Source organism: Juglans microcarpa x Juglans regia, chromosome 8S, assembly GCF_004785595.1.
Source record: "Juglans microcarpa x Juglans regia isolate MS1-56 chromosome 8S, Jm3101_v1.0, whole genome shotgun sequence".
Taxonomy (NCBI): Eukaryota; Viridiplantae; Streptophyta; class Magnoliopsida; order Fagales; family Juglandaceae; genus Juglans; species Juglans microcarpa x Juglans regia.
In genome coordinates this window covers 9,065,700-9,090,582 of record NC_054609.1, presented here as the reverse complement: position 1 = coordinate 9,090,582, position 24,883 = coordinate 9,065,700, and the positions used below count along the sequence as shown (strand labels likewise).

Here is a 24,883-nt window from a genome sequence, read left to right as displayed (position 1 = left end):
TTGAATCTTAGCCTTGCAATTGCTACAAAGACAAGGAAGAGGAAGAGAAATGATGGTTTATTCCTAATGGATCCATATAGAGGATGTGAAGAACGGAAGATATTCAGGCTTCTCCAAATGAGGGAACAAATGCTTAGACTAGGCAACCGCAAGATAAGAACCCTAGTTGAAGATTGGAAATGATCTCCATCTGATCTATTTGTTGCTCATAATATCCACAACAATCGATCAAAAGGAGGTGAGCTCGATCAGCATTGGAGAATCAAGTGAATTGTACCAAAACATGTCCTTAATCGGCAATTCATCGCAACGAGTCTTCACTAACCTTGCAAATGGTTTGGCAGCAAGGCTTCTTACTTGAAATTTTTCTTTCGATGACATGATCATGAAGGAACCAACTGATGAAAAAGAATTTTTTGCATTTACTGAGGCCTTTGAGAACGAGAAAGAAAACAACAAAAGAGTATTATATGCTATTGCAAGAAACAGATACATATTGGTATGAATTTAGTTTTCCATATGAGTACTTCGAATAATTATATGTGAGTTCTCTAAAGTTCTACTATTGGTATTACACTAGAACGCTAAAGCTAACATATCCTACTTTTATGTAATTCTATCTCCTTGATGATCACAATAGCTCCATTGTTATCCTCATCTAAGCTTGAAGCTTTATTTATATCATCCATATATTGATATTTATCTACATCTTCTATTGATAAGGTTTGGTTAATATCCCCCCTCAAACGAATAGGGATGGTACAAACATTGAGCTTGTCTTTGAGCAACATGAATCGTGTGAAAGACAGACCCTTGGTGAATATGTCGGCCACCTAATCAACTATGCAAATAGAATCAAGGTTGATATCTTGGGTGTGCCAGTCGGATGGCAACACCCAGAATTTAAATTGGAAATATGTGTGCAATGTTCACAAAGAAGTGCACTTGTAAGTAAATAGATGTCTAAATCGCAATAGAATAAGTAAAAGTTTAGTCAGAGACTAAATACTATTGTACTAGAGGTCTAACAATAAATAGGTGCATCCATTAATTACACGTATATCCATATGTCACTTCATTTCTCAAATAATAACATGTCAAACCATATGTTTGTTCCATACAACAAGATACGACGAACCAGACATGATGGTTGCCAAACTATACAATACAACTCCAAAGCAATTCAAATACTAACATCGGAGATGGGGCTCCATAACTATTTTGGGCAAGGTTGGTTTGTCTTCCTCGGGTACTTCTCCTGAGGTTATCTTTACATCAAAGTCTATAGTTACGATAAAAGAAATCATAGGTAGGTTAAACAATTATAACAAAGTTGCTAATGAGAGACAATGCACGTGAAGACGTAATGCACAGTTCCGTGTAAAAGATCAGTGATCATATATATTTATGGGTGGCGAGGAATCATCTGTTAAGTAAAACAAAAGTATATAAGTATAGTGAGATATCTCCTTATGAGGAATTACCCTTTCTGAAAAACTTAAGTCTATATATATATATATATATCACCAAAATGAGGAATCACCCTCTTCTCAAGCATGTAAAACTTATCATATCTCATCATATAGATTCTTATCACTTGCATAAAATGCTAAGCAGGGAAAATCACTTCATCGTTGGACTTGGGAAATCACTCCCACCCGACCAATGTGCAAGCTAATTCGCTAGTTTCAAATCATTCAACACATACACCGAAGTACACGTGTTGCACTGGGGACACATTTTACCTTGCCAACAAACTCAAAAACATCACATATGATACATCTGAGGATTCTCTCGATCCGTTCATCAAATGAGGCCAATACGAAAGCATTCCACCCCGACCATTACGGGGAATCACTCCCACCCATATGAAACTCATGTCAATGTGTCGTAGTAATGGTAAGGGGAATCCTCAACCCATCCATGATGATTGACACACAATAAGACTCACACACCCGAAATCACCACATCATTAACCCAAACCATTCAAAACATTAAAATCTCAAAGTCACAATTTAAAGATATTTGTAAACATAATGAAAGAAAATATTTATTCATAAGCAAAAAGGGGAAAAGTTACAAAATATGAAATGTTAGAACTCACAACATACCCACAACATTCACCCCATATTTCACAGTAGCAGAGTATTGTCTTAGAAGTTAACCTACATCAACGGTATTAGAAACACTATGGTGACGCTGGGTTGCTCCTCTCGTCGCTCCCTTTGAAGTCACTTGCTTTCATCGAAGGCTTTGACTCCAAAGAAAGTCAAGTACTCATGATCTCAAAGTGAGATTTTATCATTTGTCCAATATCCTTTATAGGGAGGGACCGTCAGATGTTCTTTAGAAGTACTTCTGGCTCTCTGCTTGCTTGAATATGAGCCATTTAGCTTGCGTTCAGAAGTTGAAATGATTAAGACGATCTGAGCTGATTTTCATACCTTAAACTCATCTCAGCATCCAATAGCCACAACTATACTCATGTGAAGTGATCTCAGCATAGCCATGTGTTTTCATCACCATTCACTAAGGGGACAACTACACTGACAAATGGCAGATGGAAGAGAATAATTGATTATCATGTGATAGTATTGTCATGTATGGTAGTATTGGTGACTGGTGCACCTCCAACCCTTTCTTGATTTTTGAGTTATTATTGGGTGCTTCCTAATCGCTTGATGGAATTGCATGCGTCTTCTTCGTTACGAGAAAAAATAGTTGATTGTTGAAATTTAATAGTAGTTGTTTTGATATTGTATTTTTTTCCTCTATGTTTCCTCTATTTTTTAGGATAGTTACATTTAATATTCAAATTATTAAATTATTTTTCGGTGAAATACAATAAATACTCTCACTTTTTAAAATGTAATATTCAAATTATTTTGAATATCACATTATATTCCTCCCAAAAAATATTATTTTGAATATTACATTATAGTCCTCCCGAAATGGCTAATTATTTTGAGTACTTATTAAATAATATGTAAAATAATTCCTTTAATATGGGGGAATGATAATGTTGTCTTCATAATTGATAATATTTAATATTCTTAGAAAATTTGAATTAAATAAATTTGGAAAAAAATGTGGGAAATTAATTTTTTAATGCATTTGGGGAATTTCCTCATAATATTTTTGTTTATTACTAAAATATTTAAATTAATTAATTATTTCATCATTACAACAATAAACTAATCAATGATGGGAGCCACTATTTTTTCAACTTCTCATAAAAAGTTAAACATATCTCAACTTACTTTATACATCCAAACACACTCAAACTCATCTCAATGAGACCCGTACTCTCACATAAGACCCACTCAAACATCTTAACTCAGTACTATTAACAGATCATCTGAGATCATCTTAGCATCCAAACGGAGCCTTAGTCTCGATCATCCTACTATAGGATGCCAGAGACAGACTGACAAGACAAGGCAAGCACATTCCTGTGGTTTGCCTTGCATCCATTCAGCAGTCTCTCCTCGAGTGAGGGTCTCCTACGTGTGCTGGACCATATCTCTAGGTTCAAATGATATGATTTGTAAGGCTGTGACCTTACTTTTGCAAAACCACTCGAGATGTAATCCTTCAGATGAAGTGTGAGCTTCTGCATATGACTATGTTGCCCTAAACTTTCAGCATTTTCCTATTATCCCAGAAAGTTCTTACGTTCGTAGTGGTCTTGTCCTTGACCGTTGCTCGTCTTAGGTGCGTAACTCTCCTTTCGGTACCAGCCTTTCTTGCCCTCGTATAGCTAGCACCATTTCTTGCTTGATTGGTACATAGTGTAAATCCTTTATTACACACTACGCTAGATGTGTCAACCCAACCTTCAACATAGTGGTACTTGCCCTGTCATTGGACTAGCTGCACTTTGCAGATCCTGTTGCCTCATTTTCTACCAAACTAATTAAAGGCTTTCATCTTTGCCTTCCACTGGCACTCAAATGGTGGTCTATCTCCTTTTGCTAGCACGGTCCTCATAAAGTTACCAGATGTTTCAGTTATGATGAACATTAAGAGTTAATACAAGTCAAACTGTGGCAGATTTAATGACTAGACTAAAAGTTTCAAAAAAGTCCTAGCCATGAATTTGTTGAAACCCTTAGTTACAACCCATGCATTTGTAGCGATCAATGCTTCCATAAGCCTTCTATTTTACTTCATAAACCCACTTGGTATGTATGAAATTATGGTGGGGGGTTGTAGACAGATAGTCCAAGTACCATTCGTTAGGATTGCTTCATATTCATGTTCATAACTCTCCTCCATTCCACATATCTCATAGCTTGATAAAATGAGATTGTTTAAAAGAATGAGATAGAACTGTGGAGGGCTACCAAAGTGTGTTTAAACTTTAAAGGAATAGAACATGTGAGAGTTTGAGAATTGTTGGGTCTAGAGAAACCTATTTGGGAGTGAGTTAAGATCCTAGGTGGGGGTGGTGCAGAGATGTCAATAGATGTAGGTATTTAGGAAGAAGAGGCAGTCTCAACCATTGGACAATTTGGTGCTATAGTGGGAGAAGACAGGGTAGGAATGTTAGTAGAGTGAGAAGCATAAGTATGAGAAGAAGCTATTACAAGCGGGGTTGACGAAGAGGTAGGCTGCTATGGAGTTTGAGCTACAGTATGGGGAGGACTTTTAGTTATGTATCGGCCTAGTTTTGATTTTAATCTTGTACATATATCTAGCAATATAATATCAGTGTTGGTGTACTCGAATCCCACCCATGTTCCCTGGCTACTCAGTCTGATATATTGCCCAGCTCCATACAGTAAGAAGCATGCCTTTTGGGACCAACTAATGAAAATCACCGAAGCATACCCTGGTCCATCCTTAGCCATAGGTGATTTCAATTCCATTCTTACTTAATCTGAAAAACAAGGGGGGCAATTAATTGCTCAATCATCCAATCCAAAAGGCCTCCAGTTATTCATGAATAGAAATGGTTTTGTTGATCTTGGTTTTGCTAGACCCAAATATACTTGGTGCAATAATATACCAGGGCATAGCCTAATCTGAGAAAGACTTGATAGAGGTCTTGCAAACATTCAATGGATAAATATGTTCTGTCAAGCTTCCATCACAACTTTAACTAGGGATACGTCAGATCATGCCCCTATTATCCTAGATTCTTCGAACAATTCCTCTCATCCAAAATCTTCAAATTTAAAGAATTCTGGACTAGGGACCCCTCCAGCTTAACAGTCATTTAAGAAGCTTGGAACTTACCTTTTAAGGGAACACTAGCTTTCATTCTAGCAAAAAAGCTGAAAGCTACAAAAAAAGCCTTAAGGTCTTGGAACCTTAAATGTTTTGGCCATATCCAAACACAGCTCAAGCATCTGAACTCGGTGCTTAAATCATTGCAATCCGAAGAGACAATCCCCAATGACAATCTAGGAGCTGAACTTAAAGAAAATATCAATGAAGTCCTCATTCGTGAAGAGTCTCTTTGAAAACAAAAAACCCAGAATCAGTTGGCTGAATACTCCTGATCTCAATACAAAATTCTTCCATGCATCTACCGTCATCCGGCGTAGATGCAACACAGTAGATTATTTAGAAATGGGAAGAAATCATTGGATTTCAAATCACTCTATCATCATCTCAACAATCCAAGAACATTTCCAACAAATCTTCACCACATCCAATCCGCCTACCCCGGATAACTTAGCCAGTTTGTTCCCATCAAAGATCTCTGATAAGGAAAATGATTTCCTCTATTCAATTCCTACTGAAGAGGCAATAGCCTTAATTGTTCATCAGCTTCCTTCATCAAAAGCGCTAGGTCCAGATGGTTTTACAGGGCTCTTCTATAAGACCTACTGGGAGGTGATAAAAAAAAAGTCGATAACTGTCATCCAAATTTCTTTCTCAATGGTAAACTTCTAAAGGAGTTAAATCATACCAGTCTGGTCCTGATCCCAAAGGTTGATAACCCAAATGACGTTCACCAATTCAGACCAATCAGCCTCTCAAATGTGTGCTATAAAATCATATAAAAAATTCTTGCCAATCGTCTTAAATATGTCATATCCCAAATCATTTCTCATTGCCAATCAGCATACATCCCTTGAAGATCTATACAAGAGAATACCATCCTGGCTCAAGAAATCTTCCATCATATGAAAAAAAGAAAATGAAGGATAGGACAAATGGCCATAAAAATTAATATGGTAAAGGCCTTTGATTCTATGGAATGGACTTTCATTTTTTCTGTCCTCTATCATGCCGGGTTTAATCAGAAATAGATCAGCTTGATAAAAGAATGCATTACCACGGTCTCTTACTCAATCATTATAAATGGATCTCCTCACGATTTTTTCAAACCAGCAAGATGCCTTAGACAAGGGGACCTCCTTTCCCCGTTCCTTTTCATTCTGGATGGTGAAATCCTCTCACATTTGATCCTTAGAAGTGAAAATCTTAATTCAGTAAAAGGCTTAAAGCTGGCTAGAGGTTGTCCCTCAATTTCCAACCTTTTATTTGCGGATGATCTTTTTTATATTCGGCTCAGCCTCTCCTTCTAATGCTCAAGCTTTTTCTAATTGCCTTCATACTTACAACACTTGGTCTGGACAAAGCATTAATCCAAGGAAATCATCAATCCACTTCAGCAGGAATACTCCACCTAACACCAAAATTGAGATCAAATTCATTTTTCACTTCAGAATCTCCCCTCCTTATTCAAAATATCTTGGGCTCCCTTTGTCTAGAGGTGGGGACACAAAAAAAGTTCCATTTGGATATAATTCAAAAAATCTAATCCAAGCTCCGAGACTGGAAAGCAAAAATCCTCTCTCAAGTAACAAAAATAGTCCTCATCAAAGCAGTAGAGAGTGCGATACCCAACTATGCCATGGCAACAACTCTCCTTCTGAAATCAATTACAAAAAAACTTTATGGCCTTTTCCGCAAATTTTGGTGGGGGCATTGATGGCCCCACAAAAAGGAAATATACCCCCAAGTCTTGGAAAGAAATCTGTTTACCAAAATCAATAGGTGGGTTAGGCCTCAAACAAATGACTTTCTTCAACTCTGCTCTTATTTCTAAATATGCATGGTCATATGTACAAGAGTCTAATAGTCTATGGAAGGAAATTCTATCCAAGAAATATTTAAGTTCAACCACTTTCATCAATGTCAATCCCAAGCCCTCAGATTCTTGGTTCTGGAAATACATCTTAAAACAAAAAGAATTTCTGAAAACTAGCTACTGCTACCAGATCAACAATGGTACATTTGCAAAAATTTGGAATGATTCCTGTATTCTTACTATTTCAACTATTAGACAGCACCCTAATCCTAGATTCTCTTTCATTGACCACAATTCAACTATTTTTGAGCTCATCCTAGAAGAACCAAGAAGGTGCAATATCTTACTTCTTAATGCCCTCTTCACTGAAGACACAACAAGAGAAATACAAAAAATTCCTTTGGCCACTTATGATTTCCATACCATCACAGACAAAATTAATTAGATCCATCACTATTTTAGAATTTATTCTATAAAATCGACTTATGCCGCCATGGTTAAAGCTTCCAATTCGTTGCAACAACTGCAATGGACTCTATTTGGTTTCTCATGAACAAAATAATCCATGATCAAATCCACACCACCCCCAATTTTTTTGTCAAATCAATTCAAAAAACTTTCTAGGAACACAAGAGAGCTTGGTCAATGAAGAATGACCACCCAAAAGTTGATGATATAACACATCAAGACCCACCTGAGGCTTGGATCCTATCTTTTGACGCTGCAGTGAGGGAGCAAAGCAGTATAATTACATCCATATGTAGGAATAGCATATGGGAGTTTCTAAGTACTAAAACTTATCATATCCGCAGCACTCACCCGAATACAGATGAAGCTCAAAGCTGCTCTAATGGCACTGCAGAAGGCAGAAAAAATGAGGCTGGATAATATTATCCTGGAAGGCAACTCCAATATAGTAATTCAAACAATTAACAATTCCTCATCTTACCAAGACTGGATGTTAAATCCCATCATAAATGATGTCAAGCATTGCATGTAAACACTATTAATTACGGTGGAAGGAGGTACAGTGTGGGGAAAGGTATACACTTACCAGCAAATTAGTGATGGTTTTATTAATGGCTCTCATGAGCACTAGCCTTTTTCTCCAATAGTAAGAATCTCCCGACCATAGGGTCTTGTTATTTGAACTTTGAGAGTATAGTGTTTTCTTTGCTTTTTAAAGCATATGTAATGATATTGAATATAAATATTTTGCCTCTTTTTTTTTTTATTATGTCATCAATGTTTATACTTTACATTAGTGCATAACGATCTTCTATTTTATCTGTCTAATTATGTTGAACGATTCATATGCTCATTTATTTAACTAGAGGGATGACATAGAGCCTTTTTATCATCTAGTGATTCTCCTAGCCACATGATGAGTTTGAAGTTTGTGATTAAGAATGTTTTGACTAGTTCCAATGTCACCACATTTTGTGTTCTGTGAATCATGGCGAGGCTTCATGGTAACTTGCAGACATATACATGTAATAAAATCTCACTTCACATCTACCTATCTGGCAACTGAGAAAAACAAAACTAATTCTCTTCTAAATGATGAATAGTGACCTCAAAACAACAATCTAAAAAAAAATATTAAAAAAAAAACTCAGAACAGTCTCACACTTGGGAATCAAATGCATATAATCAAATAAATGTTTCACACCAGCCTTACCTTGTTGGACAGGTTAAGACGATATTTAGACCAAAGGACTGCCACCAAAAGTCTTTATGCATCCTAGCAAAGTGAATTTTATAATGGGGTGGCTCTAACTTTGCCCTCAATTTTGTAGGATAGCATTATCTTGATCTGTAAGGACTCCTTAGGTTTGCTTATCCGTGTACTTGTGCTAGCCCATTTGCACACTATAGTTACACAAGTTCTCATCTCATTCATCATTTTCTTTTTTGGTTTAGTTGATGAGTTGAATCCTTTGTTTCAATATTCTTTCTTCTGGTAAAATTATAAATAAGCATTGTACATAATTGTGTTTGCAAATCAACTACGGCCTTTATATTAGACTCATGGATTTATAAATGTTGTATGTTGTGTTTATGACAGTGGTATTCTCTTCCACTGCAGGTATGTCAAGCTACCTATATTTACTCTCTGCAGTCTATGTTGTGCCTGGATTTGTAATGCTTTCTCATTTTGTTTTCTTTATTGTGGACTATGTTTATTTATTTACCAATGACAATGTTTATCTATTTTCCAACAAATGACAAATTCAAGTAATACCGGTTCAAGTACGTGTACTTCAAGAGGGAAAGACAAAGCAAGTTTGGACAAGCCACTTTGCTTTTGTGGATTTTTGAATGGATTGATATTGAAAGTCAACAAAATCCATACTACAAGATAACGTTAGAGTTAGCTCAACGAAGGAATGAGAGATTATTTCATGAACATGTAACAATCGAACAAGCCAAATATAAAGCAATGGAGAAGATATATAAGGGCACCTTGAAATCATTGTTAACATCGTGGTTGTTATTTATTGCAATTTTTGCTGTAATTTTTATGTATCCCAAAAATATTTTTGTATGTCGGGCATTGCTTCAACTCATGTAAGTTGTTTTAGCTTTGGACAATTGATTGTAATGAACATGTGATGTAATTAGTCGTGTTTAGTGAATTTAATAAACATGTGATGTAATGAGTTGGTTTTTATCAATATTTTAGAATATTATGGACATGTCTTGGACAGGTTTTGACATGGGGGCCTTCTCTCTATCTCTCTCTCTCTCTCAAGTGCAAAATGCACAAGCTGTAATGCATGCAGATAAACACACTTCAGCATGTTGAATTCCTTAGTTAATGTTTTACTTTGCTCTTTAGTTTCAGCAAATTAATTAAGAGAGAAGGCAAGAATATACAGCAAATTAAGATTGCAAACAAGAATATATATACATGCAGGCAAGAATATACAGCAAGTTAAGATTGCAGACAAGAATATATACATGCAGCAAAGGGAGCAAAAGGCATATTGTACCTATTTGTTAGATATGCCGTATAAAAGGCTATCACATCTCTGAAATACTCATACGCGACTCGACCACGTGCGTCAGCCTAGAACACATTTCTGAGTCGCAACTCGTCATCCACATCCATCACAGAAATAAATCCATCATTCATCTTCCTCATCCTCTTAAAGTAATCAATAAGTGTTTCGCCACCTCTTTTACCCAGCCTCAAGTATCAAGCTTTGTCAATAAAATTTCGATAATCTTTCTCTTAAAATTCAAGATTCTCGAACCCCCCGCATCAATAACAAATGCTCCAAAATTTTTATTCATTCGAATACCTACTCTATTATTCAGATCAAGCAATTTTTTACTGTATTCATCTAAACACTTGTGACTTCTAAAAAATATAGACTTCTATGGGCTAACAGTATTATGATTATGAGTATTCTCAGTAGTGGTCAAAACCCATACACCCTTTTTGTCCAAGTAAGCGTTTAATTTTGTCTTACAGTCCATTTTAATTGTTGGTCACGGCTTTGAGATAAGACTCGGATGGTACTTACCGCCACGTGTACATCCAATTGTCACATGCTTCATTTTTCCATATGTATCTCTCTTTGTCCTTTGTGTGATAACACCAAAACCTTGTTGTTTGGCATATTGCTTATAATATGCCAGAAGCTCTTTATTAGTAGCGAACTCCATACTAGGTTTTGGCTCCTCAACTCTTTCATCATCATCCGACACTTCATTAGTTGCCTTGGCCTCTGCCTCTTTATTAATGTTCAACAAAATTTCTGAAAATGAAAATGTATGATGTTTTGTATTAGAATTTATATTATAACACTGGATGTTTACTAATTGAGTTAAAAGTCTAATACCGTTAGTCAAGTGACAGCTCTGATCAATCATGTGTGATGTACCTCCAAAATTCTTTTCAGTTTCAGCACCCAATGGCAATGGCACAGTTGATGATTCACTTGCTAATTGGGAAGTCTTTTCAGATCTTGTTGACTCCTCTGGATTACTCAATGGAGGCTGTAATGAAGCATGGTGTTCAAATAAATTCAATGCATAATAAGAAAAAAAAATTAAAAATGTTTAAAAGGAATATATCTTATAGGTACGTTGAACTCGTGTGAACTTCTCCAGATTATTCAACGGAGGGTAAGGCATCGTTGGTGCAAAAGGTGGCATCAACGATAGCTTTAGTTAGGCACGGTGTTAGAACATCTCAAATGCATATAAGAAAAAAAAAAACAAAAAAACTTTAAAAATAACCTACGTTGCTACCCCAAGCACATGTATATGGATTTGGATATGCATTTTGAGGCATGATAAATGGTGGGTAGTACGGGTTTCCTGGACCATAATATCTCCATAATACATAAACAAAAAATAGATTTAACTAAATGGCAATATCAGACACAACGACATTTTCAAATAACCATTATATTTCATACCTGAGTCGGTGAAATTGATGTAGATTGCATAGGTGGTGTTCCATCTTCCTCTTTGTCCATCCCACTATTTCAACTGAAGATAGGGAAATTAAATTGTTACCCAGCTAAAAAAAAAAAAAAAAAAAAGGACATGCTTACTAATGAGTGTATGAAAGTGCACCCTAAACATCCTATTATTGGACTAAAATACTAAAATGTGAATAGGAAATCATCAGAATTAACGTGTATTCTTTAATTGAGTTTCTATTTACTTTGAGATAGTTCTGAGTAGATTTTTATGTTTAATTTCAGAGCCTATAAAAGAACAAGTCCAAACCCAATCAAATTCAAAAGACTTTCAAGTAGGCAAGACTTTGGAATAACCTAAGAACTTTCAACGAGTGTAGGACTCTTCAAATAAAGATAATGATGGGATTTGAGAGTAATTGAGAGTAATTCAGATCAAAGAGAAAAAGTCAATCTGAAATTCGCTAGAAGACAGCTTGTACATACTTTAGTATTTTGATCATAATTTTATGCTCAAATATATGATTGATACTATTCTTGATGTGTAGGAAAGCTATCTTAAAGAGCTACAAAGTTGTATGTAATAAGGATTTCCAAATTCGAACTCTTGAATGCGTACGTGGTTGCCAAGATGAGTCCTAAAATTTAGGCGATTTTGTATGCTGGAATATGAAGACATTAGGGTTTTTTCCTACCCTATATAAGCATTTTATTAGCATGAAATTGAGAGTTCATAAAGGGAGAGACGGCTTAGTTTTGAAGAGGGGAAGATGAAATTAATTTCAATGGCCGCCGTTTGCTTTATCTTTCTCTTGAGATTTTTGTTGTCTATTATATTTATGGGTAACTAAATTCTCAAGTAGGGTTAGGAATGAACTTTCACATTAGATGATATTTTTAATTTATTTTTGATTTATGTATTTGATTTTCAATTACTAAAACTCTTTTGTTTTATCATTTTCAATTTATTGTTGATGTTTTCTTCTCCAAATAATCATAGAATTTATTCTGTTTATAGATTCAGTCATGTTTTGTCTATTGAATGGATTAGCTCTTTGATTATGTTTAGATCAATTATTTATCTATATTGATTGAATTCTTTGCTACAATATCGCTGGGTATATTGTCATCATTGGATTTTCTCAATAGTGATAATAATTTACTTATTTTAAAAGTAGTGAATGATTTTCAAATGGTTACATTTGGTTTAATCTTGGTTTATAAATATATACCTTCTGATTAGAAATTTTGAGAATTGAATTCTCAATTGAGTTATTCAAAGAATTAAGAATAATTAAAATATCAAATTTGTGCAAGTGATTCCCGATGCTTTACTGTTTATCAAATTTGAATACTTTTTTCGTTAGTCACTTTGCTTCACTTTAATTTGTATCTAAAATTAATCTTTGTTCTCCATTAATCATTTCATATTTTTCTTTAGTTTTTTTGTTCCTTCTGTTATTCTTTTAATTTGTCTCTCTATGGAATCGACACCCCAAAACTGTGCTACAACTACCGCGTTATTTTTTGAGCGTAATCAGATACCCAACTCCAACTAATATTCTACATACGGCTCTAATCGTTCAATTTTGGATTTGAATCCAAAATATAGTTCCCACTCTTATACAACGCATCAAAAAAATAATTCTCACTCTTATACAATGCATCGAAAAAACTACCCTGCACTAACACCCCAAGTCCCAAGTTTCCAAACAAATTGGAAAATAAAACATATCAAATATATAGACAAAAGAGTAAAAAAGTTAATGTAATGAACTTCCGATAGCCAATTCCAATAGTTACATTTTACATGATGATTATATAGCCAAGTCATAGTTCATAAAATTCAATAGGAAGTAGACAAAAAATAAAAGCAAAGAAAAATCTAAACTTTATTGTAATTTTTGGTACTTTTAAGAAAACTCCAAACCATAATCCAAACTTTTCACGTTGAACTGAAATAACCACCTGAGCAAAGAAAAATCATAACGTCATTATACCCTCATTGAAAGATTTTTAAGAAAGAAAAAAATTTAACAATAAGACCCCAGAAAATAATTAGTTGCTAATTAGAAAACTAACTACAATATTCTCTGCTTCTTCAAGCCCAAATAAAGGCAAGAAAGGCATTGCAAGATTCACATAAAAAACCATAACTTGAGCAAAGAAAATCACCAAAAATTTTATCTACTTAATCTGAAAAACTTATCTTAAAAGGCAAAGAAAACACTTAAACAAAGAAAACAAACCTGTGAAATTCCTTAAATAGTTTGCCTCTCAAAGATTATAAAACAGAGAAAAAAAACCTCTTGGAGAAGATTCACCAGCAGACAGCGGTGGGTCAGTCGTTGCTTCAGCGGTCCTAGACGGTGCCGGACGTGAAGAGTCCGCTGGCGGAGGAAAAACGTGATGGTGGGACGTGAAGAGGCCATTGGTAGAGGAAGAATGTGGGGGGAGGAAGAACGTGTGTTTCTCTCTATCTAAACACACGTTTAGCTAGAATTTAAAAAAAAAAAAAAAATCAGAATTTGTGTGCCGTATGTGAGGAAATGGGTAGTTGTATAGACCAACTCTTAGGGCTTCTGAAAAAGTCAGAGTTATTTCTCTTGGGTGGCAAGATAGGTGTCAGCTTCCCACCTTTATCGGAACTCAAACTGGGTTAGCCCGGATTAGACCCGGGCTGGAACACTCTTTTTTTTTTTTTCTTTTTTTTTGATTTTTCAAGAACAACAACAGTAGAAGGCTCTATGTGATGATGATTTGAATACTCCCAGACTCAGAAATGCAAACGGCAAACCTGCAAAGGCACAGATGGAGAGAAAGAGAGGGATGGTATTTTGGGTCTACCAAATACAAGAATGCGAGCTTCCTTTCTTATTCTGGTGAAATGTGTTGGGTTTAAACCGGCCACATTATTTCTGATTTCGGGACGTCTAGTGTAGATAGGAGGGTGAACATTACGCCGCTTGCATTTTTTTTTTATTACGCACATCTATTATTTGATTAATGCCTATTTAACAAAAAAAAATAGATTAATGTCTAATGCGCCATGCTTTGCAAGTGGATCGGCAGAGTGAATTAGGATCTCTTGATTCGAACTGGAAAAAAAAAAAAAGTGCCGAGTTCCTGGTTTAAAATCCAGTACCCGAACCAGGCGTACTCAGATTTTGCAACCTGAGTTCTATTCTGGGCTGGAACTCGGAACCGTAATCCGATTTCCCGATTTTCAGACCAAGATGGGAAAAAACATTGTCTGGATGAACAGTCATACGATAGATCGTAGTTTCTAACACATTTATCACTATTGCAAATTTTATTGAAAATCTGGAAAAGCTTCGAGGACAAGATCTTAAAGACTTATCAGTTCATAATAGAGTTGTTTTAAAGGTAGGATGTATAGAACAGTCACATTTTGAACCAAAAAACTATCATTATTTAAAAAAAAAAAAAAAAAGAGTAATACTAGGATATATAAAGTCTAGAATGTGTACAAGCACCTTGAGGCCACCTTGCAAGAAGTGATTTTGGCCACTTTGGGGTAGCAAGCCGCACCCTGATCTGGGCGGCCAAACCACCCAATTATTCAAACCCTTTTCTTTTTCTTTTTTAATTTAAATATATTTATAATTTTCTCAATAATTCTATGTCGGTGACTACATTTTATTCATGTACAAGATATTGATGAGGTGTCAACCTATAATTGGAGGGTGTAAACAGGACATTTACTTCGCATCCTATTTTAAGATTTTTTTTTTTTTTTTTTTTTTTTTTTTTTTGTAATCTTGATTTTCCATCTAATTTGAAGTAGTTGTAAAAAAAAAATGTATCCGGTACTAGCATTAATACTTTTCAACAAGTTTAAGCAATTCTTCATCGAAAACATCGTTGGAATCTCAACCAATTCAACGTATAATTGCCAACATTATAGTATTGCCATCCCATTACCCCATGCTTAATTTGCACTTGGTTCCACAGTTACTGATCAAATAGGTATCTATATATTAGAATTACGATGCTTATAATAAACTTTTAATTATATATAACAAGTTTGTGATAACATGGAAAGCTTTAACTAGTAAAGGGTAATTGTCACGTAATGTCAAGTATTATATATATATATATATATATATATATATATATATATATATATAGTATTTTCAATTTATCATAGGATACCATATATACCCCTCATAAGATCATAGAAAATTCTCACGTACCACATGCCATATATATATATATATGTATGTAGGGTATTAGATGATTGAAAATTATTTATTATATTTCACTTGTGAACCTATCATCTAATGACACATCATAACCGGATAATGAGAGAATGATGAGAAAATAGATGATGAATAAATTTTTTTCATTTTGTATAGATAAAAAAAGAAGTAGAGGTGATTCTATAAGTACCCAAAATGAAATGTATGAGATATAAACTATAAAGTAATTCTAAACAAATGAATGTTTTACGCACATAATTTATGTAACTTGTTGGTACTTGCCACATCAACAAATAATAAAGTGTCGTTTCATTTTGAAAAAAAAAAAAAAAAAAAGATCCATCAACTTTCATTTCATAAATGGATCAACCTCCATTTCTTTTCCATTCTTATATTGCAAACCCAAAACCTAAATTGCATAACCTATATTCATATCTCCTCATTGGCTTCCCACATAATTTTAGGGTTTCAATGGGTTTTTTTGCAAGTAATTATTTAGTTTGGTTAGCAAACTCATCTCAACTCATCATTATAACTTTTTTAAATTTCAACACAAAATATAATAAACAATTCAACTTTTTCAAATTCTAAAATAATAATAATATTATTAAAATATAATATTCTAATAATATTTTATCATCTCAACTCAACTCAACTCAGTTCAACATCTAAACACAGCGTTTTTATTTTTTGAGAAGTTTTTCTCTAATGATGAGATCAATCCCGAAAATGACAAAGAGAATGAACAACAAAAGGGGATGTGAAGAGTCTAACAACAACACCACATATTCTTTTTGCTTGAGGCAAATAAAGTGAAACTCTCTCAAGGCTTGTCCTCTTATCACAACCCTCAAACAAGAAATGCCTTCTCGCATGAATACTTCGCAATTTGCACCTCTTGAACTTTCCTTTTGGTTTTTTTTTTTTTTTTGGGAAAGATTCTCTCTATGGTGGGGAGTCCATTAATAAAATTTCAAAGAGAAGAAATAGATTGTGCATTGTAGAGTCAAAGCACAATACCACGTATTCTTTCTGCTTGAGGTAGGGGAAGCTAAACCCACTTACGACTTGTTCTCTCTCATCAAGACCCTCATGACTCACATATATCCAACTCTATCTTCAATCCTCTTTCTTCCTTTACCATTGAAACTGACCTAGAAACCCCATTAATAACCTCTATTGTCACTACAAGAAATCAAGTCTTTTTTAGCACTAAAAATCGTCGCAAATACTCCTATTAATCGCTGCATTTGAGCATTTTCGGCGATTTTTAATTTGCTGCATCTTCGACGAAATTAAAGTATTTTTTTTTATCAATTTCAGCAATAAGTAAAAATCGTTGCAAAAAATTACTATTTGCGACGATTTTTGTGTATTGTAACTGTCCCAAAAATTAACGGAAATGGCTTTTCCATTTACTATTAAATCGTTGAGAAAAATCAATTGCGGCAATATATATCTTCGCAAAAGATTGTAAAATCGCCGCAAATAATGACTATTTGCAGCGCTTTTTTGCAGCGATCATAAAATCGCTAGAAATGACCTATTTTCTTCTAGTGGTACACGTAATGGAAGTCCAAATCTACTCATCCTCCCTCCTCTTTGACAAAGCTAATTTTTCACATATCCATGGGGTTAACAAATGATTGACCTCCAAGTCTTCATGGGAAGTCATGATAGGTTCATACTTACTTCATGGGGATATTCAACATGGTAGACAACACCTAGCTAGGTTGAATGATCTAGTTAGGCCACCCAGTCCACGCTTGGGTTAGACAACTCGTGGCCTAGGATCGATGATCCAATTAACATTTGAATTTCACATCGTAGGCATTACTTAACTTGATCAAGTGAGACATTTTGTTCTTTTTAAAGGAATGCTCGAGTCACAAAGGACTCTTCCAAAATTGTCTTTGCAATAGTATCAGTAATATAGGTCACCTTAATAAACACTACTTGCAGGTGATTAGGAGTTGAGTTCGCCAAATGCCCTTTTAGCTTAATCTCCTTCTCATTTTCAGTTCAGTAAATAATCCATCTGCTTTGTCTAGGTTGACATTCACCTTTGATCCATTTTTTTTAAGTGTAATGATAGATATAGTTTTAGAGTATATAAATATGAATACATCTTTTGAAAAAGAGTAGAGTCTATTATTAAAAAAATTATTTTTTCATGTGAATCATATATTTATTCACTTTTCTTAAAAAGAATATACAAAACTTATATACTCTAAGACTGTAAATATAATTTCTCGTTTTAAAATAACTTTCATTATTATCATTAGTTTTGAATTTAAACCGTTGTGTTAGGGATTTCTTCTATTCTAGTTAACGGAGAACAATGAGGCTGTCCAGTGAAAAATATTTTTTTTTTTATTCTCCTAAAAATAAATTACAATTGTAATAATTATTATTTATTTTTAAAAAAAACACAGTAATTTGGAGAAAATAAAATAAGGCTAGGAGGTGAGGTCTTGGCCACCACCTGTGGCTCGAAGGGGAGGTATAGCGAGGGGTAGAGTTCCAAGTTTGATTACAGAAATGAGATGATATAAGATGAAATAAAAAAATTTATAAATAATAATGAAATTATTTGTGAATGATAGTAAAATAATTTGAAATAAGATATTTTATAGGATTTTAGAAAATAAGATAAAAATATTAAAAAATATAATTTTTTAATATAATTTTTGTTTTAAAATTTGTAAAAGAATAAATATGCACATCAGTCTACTGTTGGCTGCAGCCGCAACACACCTGACGTGTGGGTAGGCTGATGTGCTACAGTAGATTGATGTGCTGTGTAGAGGGGAAAAAAAAAAGGAAAGGAGAAGGAAAGGAAAAAAAAAAAAAAAAAAAGCCAACTTAGGTGTGCTATGGCTGATGTGCTATAGTGAGCTGCTCTATAGCCTTATTCTTTGTAAAATTTTAATTATTTTTTTATGTTTTGTTTGAAAGTTTTAGAAAATTATAATAAGTAAATAATGATTAGATGAAAAAATTGAAAAATTATAAATTTGTTTGAAAAGTGTTTATCTTTGAATGGTGTTAAATGTTGAGATGAGATTAAATGTTGAGACCATCTATAAAACCATACAGGGCCTAAAATGAAAAAATATTACGTTTAGGTAGTGAAATATTCTCATGTATTCTGTATATAATAATAAAAAAATAATGATAAAATATTAAATAGTAATTAATAGTAATGAAAAATAATAATAAAATAATAAATAAATACGTACAAAAATTATTATTATTATTTTTTCAAAATCATGCAGAGATTGTAGGTTCCATAACAGTATTTAATATTACATATTTTTTTTTCTCTTTTATGATTTTTTTTTTCCTTTTTTGACAATGATAGAGGGTTGAATATGATAATACCACCTAATCAAATAAAGAGAAATTCTATTTACAATTCTCAAATGAAAACTGCATGTATAAATCTTTTATTAAATAAAAAAATATTATTTTAAGAGGTATATTTTTATAATTTTAAAAAAATTTAAAATTAAAATAACCTAGACTTACATTTCACTCCCGGACTATTGCTCTAAAATAAATAAATTTGAATTTCAAATTCAGTACAACGGCTCCATTTCATCACCCTAATCGGAACGGAACGCCGAAGGGCAGTCGCAAAAGAAAATTTTCCAATTTCACCGGTTTTATAAAAAAAAAAAAAGATCCCCCCCATCTGTCTGTCTCTGTTTCTCTCTACCAACCGGGAATCCTCACGAATTCGAAGTTTCGAACTCCCTGATCCTTATAATCCCTCGCCAAACCCCCCTACCCATCTATGGATGCCAAGAAAGAGTTCAAACCCCATGAAGAAGGAGAGAGGAAAATCCCGGTGTTCACAGTCCTAAAGAATGGTGCCATACTCAAGAACATCTTTATCGTCAACAATCCAGCACCGTCGTCACTATCTTCTGTTTCCCAGAACCCAGATCAAGAATACGAAGAAATCTTGACAGTAGGACGACACCCCAATTGCAACATTATGTTAACTCATCCCAGCATCAGCAGATTCCACCTTCAAATCCACTCAGAAGCCTGTAAGCAACGGCTCTCTGTCATGGACTTATCGTCCGGTAATTCTTTCTTCTCACTTTCGAAGTTTTTCTTCGGTTTGTGATATTGGGTTTTCTTTTATGATAAAAACCAAGCTCATGATGGTTTCTTGGTCATTCAGTGCATGGGACCTGGGTCTCGGAGAAGAAGGTGGAGCCGGGGGAATGCGTGGAGCTAATGGAGGGTGATACAGTGAGGCTAGGTGGCTCCAGCAGACTCTATAGGCTGCATTGGATTCCTATGAGCCGCGCGTATGATTTGGAAAATCCATTTGTGCCACCCGAGTTGCATGTGTCCATGACTAAGGAGAAAGAAGAGGAAACTTATCAGGTGAGAGAGTTGTTGATTTTACCAGCAAAATATTTAGAGTGACCACGAGTTGTTGGTAGAAAAATTTTTCTGATTTCGTTCTTCGTTTCTTTTTGGATCTCTGGGCTCTGTTAGGATGAGAAACCTTTATCGATTGGAAATGAAAATATTGAAGAAAAAGATTCATTGGTAGTGCAAGGAAAAGAGGAAGAGAAATATCAGGTGAGATGAGAATATATGGGTGAAAGCAATAGAACCTTATATTTCTAACTTGTTTGTAGCCATGCAGGCTTGCAGCTGATTTTTGTCTGTGTATTTCTAGCTTGGACTCACCAAAAAAAAATATTCTATCTGGGTTTTACAGGATAATAACTGGTTTTCAGTTGACAATAGAGACATTCACTCGCTCGATCCAATTTTGGACGATCTAGATTCTTTATTTTCTGGTGTAAACTTGGAATGGATTGGGAACAGGGAAATACCATCAGCTCCCCCTTTGCCTGAATTCTTGATAAGTGAGGAAAAGGAAGTTGATGAGAACCCATCAAGAATTGTTGGTGAACCGAGGGATATCTTGAGCCCCTGTTCTGGGCACTTTGGACCAGGATCTGGGTTGGGAGACTTGTCTCTGCCTGTTGGAGGAGTCATACTGGGGACTGAAGGTCAGCAATTAGAGAAAGAAAACTGGAGCCCAAAACGTCACTCTGTCAATGATGTGTTATTTGAAATAGAAAATCTGGAGAGCCCCTCAAGAAGGTCAGAGCAGGAGTTTAAGCCTTTGGAAAACATAGGTTCCTCAGTTTTTGTTCAGGAGGGAGAAGCAACGAATTGGGTGGATGCTTCAAGACTAATGTCAAAAAATTTCATCATGGAGAACTCGTCATTGTCAGTTGAGAAATTTCCTGAAAAGACTATCAATCAACAAGTAAATGAAGAAAACCAGGACCCACAGCCTCTCTTGGCTTTACTATCACTACCCAATGGAGGAAATAAGGATAACTTCACAGCAGAACAAACAATTAACTTGCTGGTGAGCCCGGACTCTGCAAGTTGTGATGAAGAGAACCACTTGGTAGCTCAATTGCTCGAAGAAACTGAACACGTGAGTGTATCAAGGAAAGACCATGGCATGAGGGAAATCTCAAGCCTTCATTCTGTACCTATTGCGACAAAATACATGGACTCATCTTTGGTTCCTGGGGAGGGTACTGTTACAGTTCTCTCAGAGAGTACAGAAAAAGAAAAAATGCAGACTGTATTTGCTGCAGCAGGACTATCTGAAGCAAAACTCTCAGAAAGCTCCTCAATTGGATTGGAAAAACAATGCAGTATTTGGTCAAGAAGAGGTAAACCTGCTAGTGTTAAGATCCAAACAGGTGCAGGTAAGAGTAGAGGTAAGAACGTCAAGGCTGGTATTGATGATGAAGTTGAATCATATAGTCAGGAGGATATAGAAAATAACTCTCTTTCAAAGGCTCCTTTTACTGGTTTACTTGAGCAGGAAGAAATCTATACCCCCGAGAAGGAGAATTTCACCCCAAATGCTCTTGTGAATTCCTTGAGTAAAAAGGGTGGGCTTGAAGAAACTAAGCACTCTAAGTCAAGCGCATCATCCGCTTCAAAGGGAACTTTCAGCACTGGTATCCATCCAGAAAAAGAGCCTCTTCAAAGGGCTGGTATTGATGCTAAAGTTGTGTTAGATAGTCGAGAGGATATTGAAAAGAACTCGAGTTCAAAGGCCCTTTTTACTGGTTTACATGAGCAGGAAGAAGTCTTTACCCCAGATAAGGAGAATTTCACCCCAAAAGCTTTTGTGAATTCCTTGAGAAAGAAGGGTAGGATTGTAGAAACTAAGAACTCTCAGTCACGTGCATCATCATCTTCAAAGGTGACTTTCAGCCCTGGTATCCCTCCAGAAAAAGAGCTTCTTCAAAGGGCTGGTATTGGTGCTGAAGTTGAATTAGATAGTCAGGAGGATACAGAAAAGAACTCAACTTCGAAGGCTCTTTTTACTGGTTTACATGAGCAGGAAGAAATCTTTACCCCGGATAAGGAGAATTTTACCCCAAAAACTCTTGTGAATTCCTTCAGAAAGAAGGGTAGGATTGAAGCAACTAAGCACTTTAAGTCATGCTTATCGTCCTCTTCAAAGGTGATTTTAAGCCCTGGTCCAGAAAAAGACATGACCGCTTGTCTAGACAATGGAAACCCAACACAAAAAATTTGTCAAGAACGGGAATCAGCTAGACCAGCTTCAATAAATCGAGTGAGGTTGGACCAAGAGATTGTGCCAATAAGGAGAATATCAGAAAGGGTGCCCTTTCAACCTTTACTTGTGGACCCCACAGGAAAGAGTAAACCAGATGCTTCAATCCCTGAAACTGCTATGAGAAGCTGCAATTCTAAATTTGAGCACACTAACATCTCTTCTGTAAGTTGCTAAAATCAAATGTTATAGCTCTTTAAATAATACATGCCTATGGTTTGGTTATAAGTAGCTATTTCGTGTATACATACATCTAAGTGAAGTTCGTTTGCAGGACAACCCCACTGGAGAGGCCAGAAGAAGCTGGACCATGATAGTGGACTCTACTACTCTTCTAAACAAGGAGTCAAGGAAGTCATTACATCTTTTACAGGGTCTCAAAGGAACTCATTTGATAATTCCAAGAACAGGTAACTAAGTTTTTAAGCAGTTCCATTATGTCATCCTCTGTGTGATTTCAATTTTTTCCATCAAATACTTACTGGAATCCTACAAATATGGACTATTCTTTTGAATTAGTCATAAGGGAACTGGATTGTCTTAAGCGGCGCTGTAGTCTATTCAGAAGAACAACAGAGGCTCCTTCAGCATTAGAATGGATTGAAGAATGTATGTTGAGAAAAACTTGGTGGATTCATGTGCAGAGCTCATCGGAGGAGGGAAGTATGATTGCTCCTACCCCTCCCCTTTCCCCTCAATCTTGTTACAGTGATGGAAGGGTGCATTTTTCTCATGGCATAGCAAACTCAATGCTATTTTCAAGCCATGGGAGTTTGTCTGAAATTGTTTCACCAACAGCAGAAGACCATATCCTGGACTGTGCTCTGCTAATCAGGAAAACAAACACTAAGGGACGTCTTGTCCTTCTAAGTGACAATGTCACTCTGAAAATCAAAGCCATGGCAGAGGTATATCTAATATCTCCACTAACTGTTTCTCCCCTCCTAAATAATATGCAATTTAGATTACATTTTCTTCTTGTTTTCAGGGTTTAATCTGTGAGACAGCGCCCCAATTCCGTGAGAGCCTGGTTAACCCCTTTTCTGAGAGGTTCTTGTGGGCTGACAGCTCTCCCAGAGGGCGTACATGGTCTTATTTAGATGATATGGTTTTAAGGGAACAGTATTGTCGCTGCCCCTTCAAGAAGTCAGCAAAAGGAGAAAGTGCAAAGGGTCTGAAGCTTATTCTGTACCACAACTCTCAATATGGGCGGATCAGTTCAGTCAGCTAAAACAATTTACTTTTTCTTTTCAGTTTTTCCTCATCTTCTGCTTTCTCTGTTGAGAAAGAGGAGTGGGAGCTGTTCCGAATTGGCCTGTTTTGCAGTAGCTGGTACCGATTATAAAATTTTTTGAACAAGCGATGATCAAAATTGAAATTTAGCTTTTTTCAAGTCCATTTGTGGCCTAGGTCTATTGTCTTTCTGCTGGTTCACGCAAAGATTTCTGTTAATTTGATCTCAGCACAAGCAGGGGATCAGAAATTCTGTTCATGGATAACTTTACATGTTCAAGCACATGAACAGGTTTTACTATCTTAATATTCACTCTTCAGAATTAAAGATAGTATTTTTGATGAATTAGGGACATATGTTTCTTAAAGCAGCTCCCACTCTGAGGGTACTTAAAACCCCACAGAAACAGGCACTAAAAGATGAAGTAAAAAGCACAACCTTAATGTGACAGACAATTGATGCTTGAAGCTTCTTGTTTGGATTATGCATGTCTTGAAATTATGGATCACATGTTCTGAAGTTATTACCTCATTGAGATTTCAAGGATCTTGGGGTTTAACCGAGAAAACATAAGAAATAGCAGTTTGGTGACCTTATCAGGAGGCTTCTTTATTCTTTTTGTGGGAGTGGAAACTCTCGTTCCAAAGGTGGCACGGCCATCGGGCAGACCACAAAAGGTTGCTTTTAAGAGTGGTGCGACGATGGCCAAATTTGGCGGTTAGATCTCCCTTGTGGGCTTTTTGTAGGTATGATTAGCAATCTTGAATACCGTATCAAAAGTCGTACCGGTCAAGACATTAGAACAAAATATTTCAATACTAATACCGTTTCGTTTATCATTTCAGAATAGTCAATATATGAATAAATTATATATATAAATATATATAAAAATATATATATAAATTATATTCTAAAATAATAGTCTATATATGAATAAATTATATATAAATACATATATATATATATAAATTATAAATAATTTAGTCTGAATTAGGGTAAAAAAATAAGTTTGTAATTTGAAAAAAAAAATTAAAGGTTGAAATATAGGCCGGTACAGGTCGAAATTGAGGCTGGTATGACCAGTACCGACCGGTATGGCTGGTATTTAAGCCGGTACGAAACGTATATGGTAGCTGTACTAGTCCAGCGGCAAGTACGGTAAATATCGGCCGTACTGACCGGTATGATACGAAATTGAAAATAATGATGATTAGTCAAGTGATTTTTTATTTTCAGAAAATAAAAATAATGTTTTTTTTTAAAATACAATTGTGAAACTTGAAGATTTTA

The 24,883-nt window shown here is 35.2% G+C and overlaps 1 protein-coding gene across 1 annotated transcript; it reads left to right on the top strand.

The window, feature by feature from the left end:
* Positions 1 to 19,329: 19,329 nt before the first annotated feature.
* On the top strand, positions 19,330 to 23,755 carry LOC121244013 (FHA domain-containing protein PS1). The gene is made up of 7 exons (XM_041142060.1): positions 19,330 to 19,804; positions 19,906 to 20,114; positions 20,229 to 20,315; positions 20,458 to 22,524; positions 22,634 to 22,769; positions 22,879 to 23,267; positions 23,348 to 23,755. Exons 1-7 carry the CDS (start codon positions 19,510 to 19,512, stop codon positions 23,588 to 23,590), a joined length of 3,426 nt encoding a protein of 1,141 aa, XP_040997994.1. The 5' UTR covers positions 19,330 to 19,509; the 3' UTR covers positions 23,591 to 23,755.
* Positions 23,756 to 24,883: the final 1,128 nt, after the last annotated feature.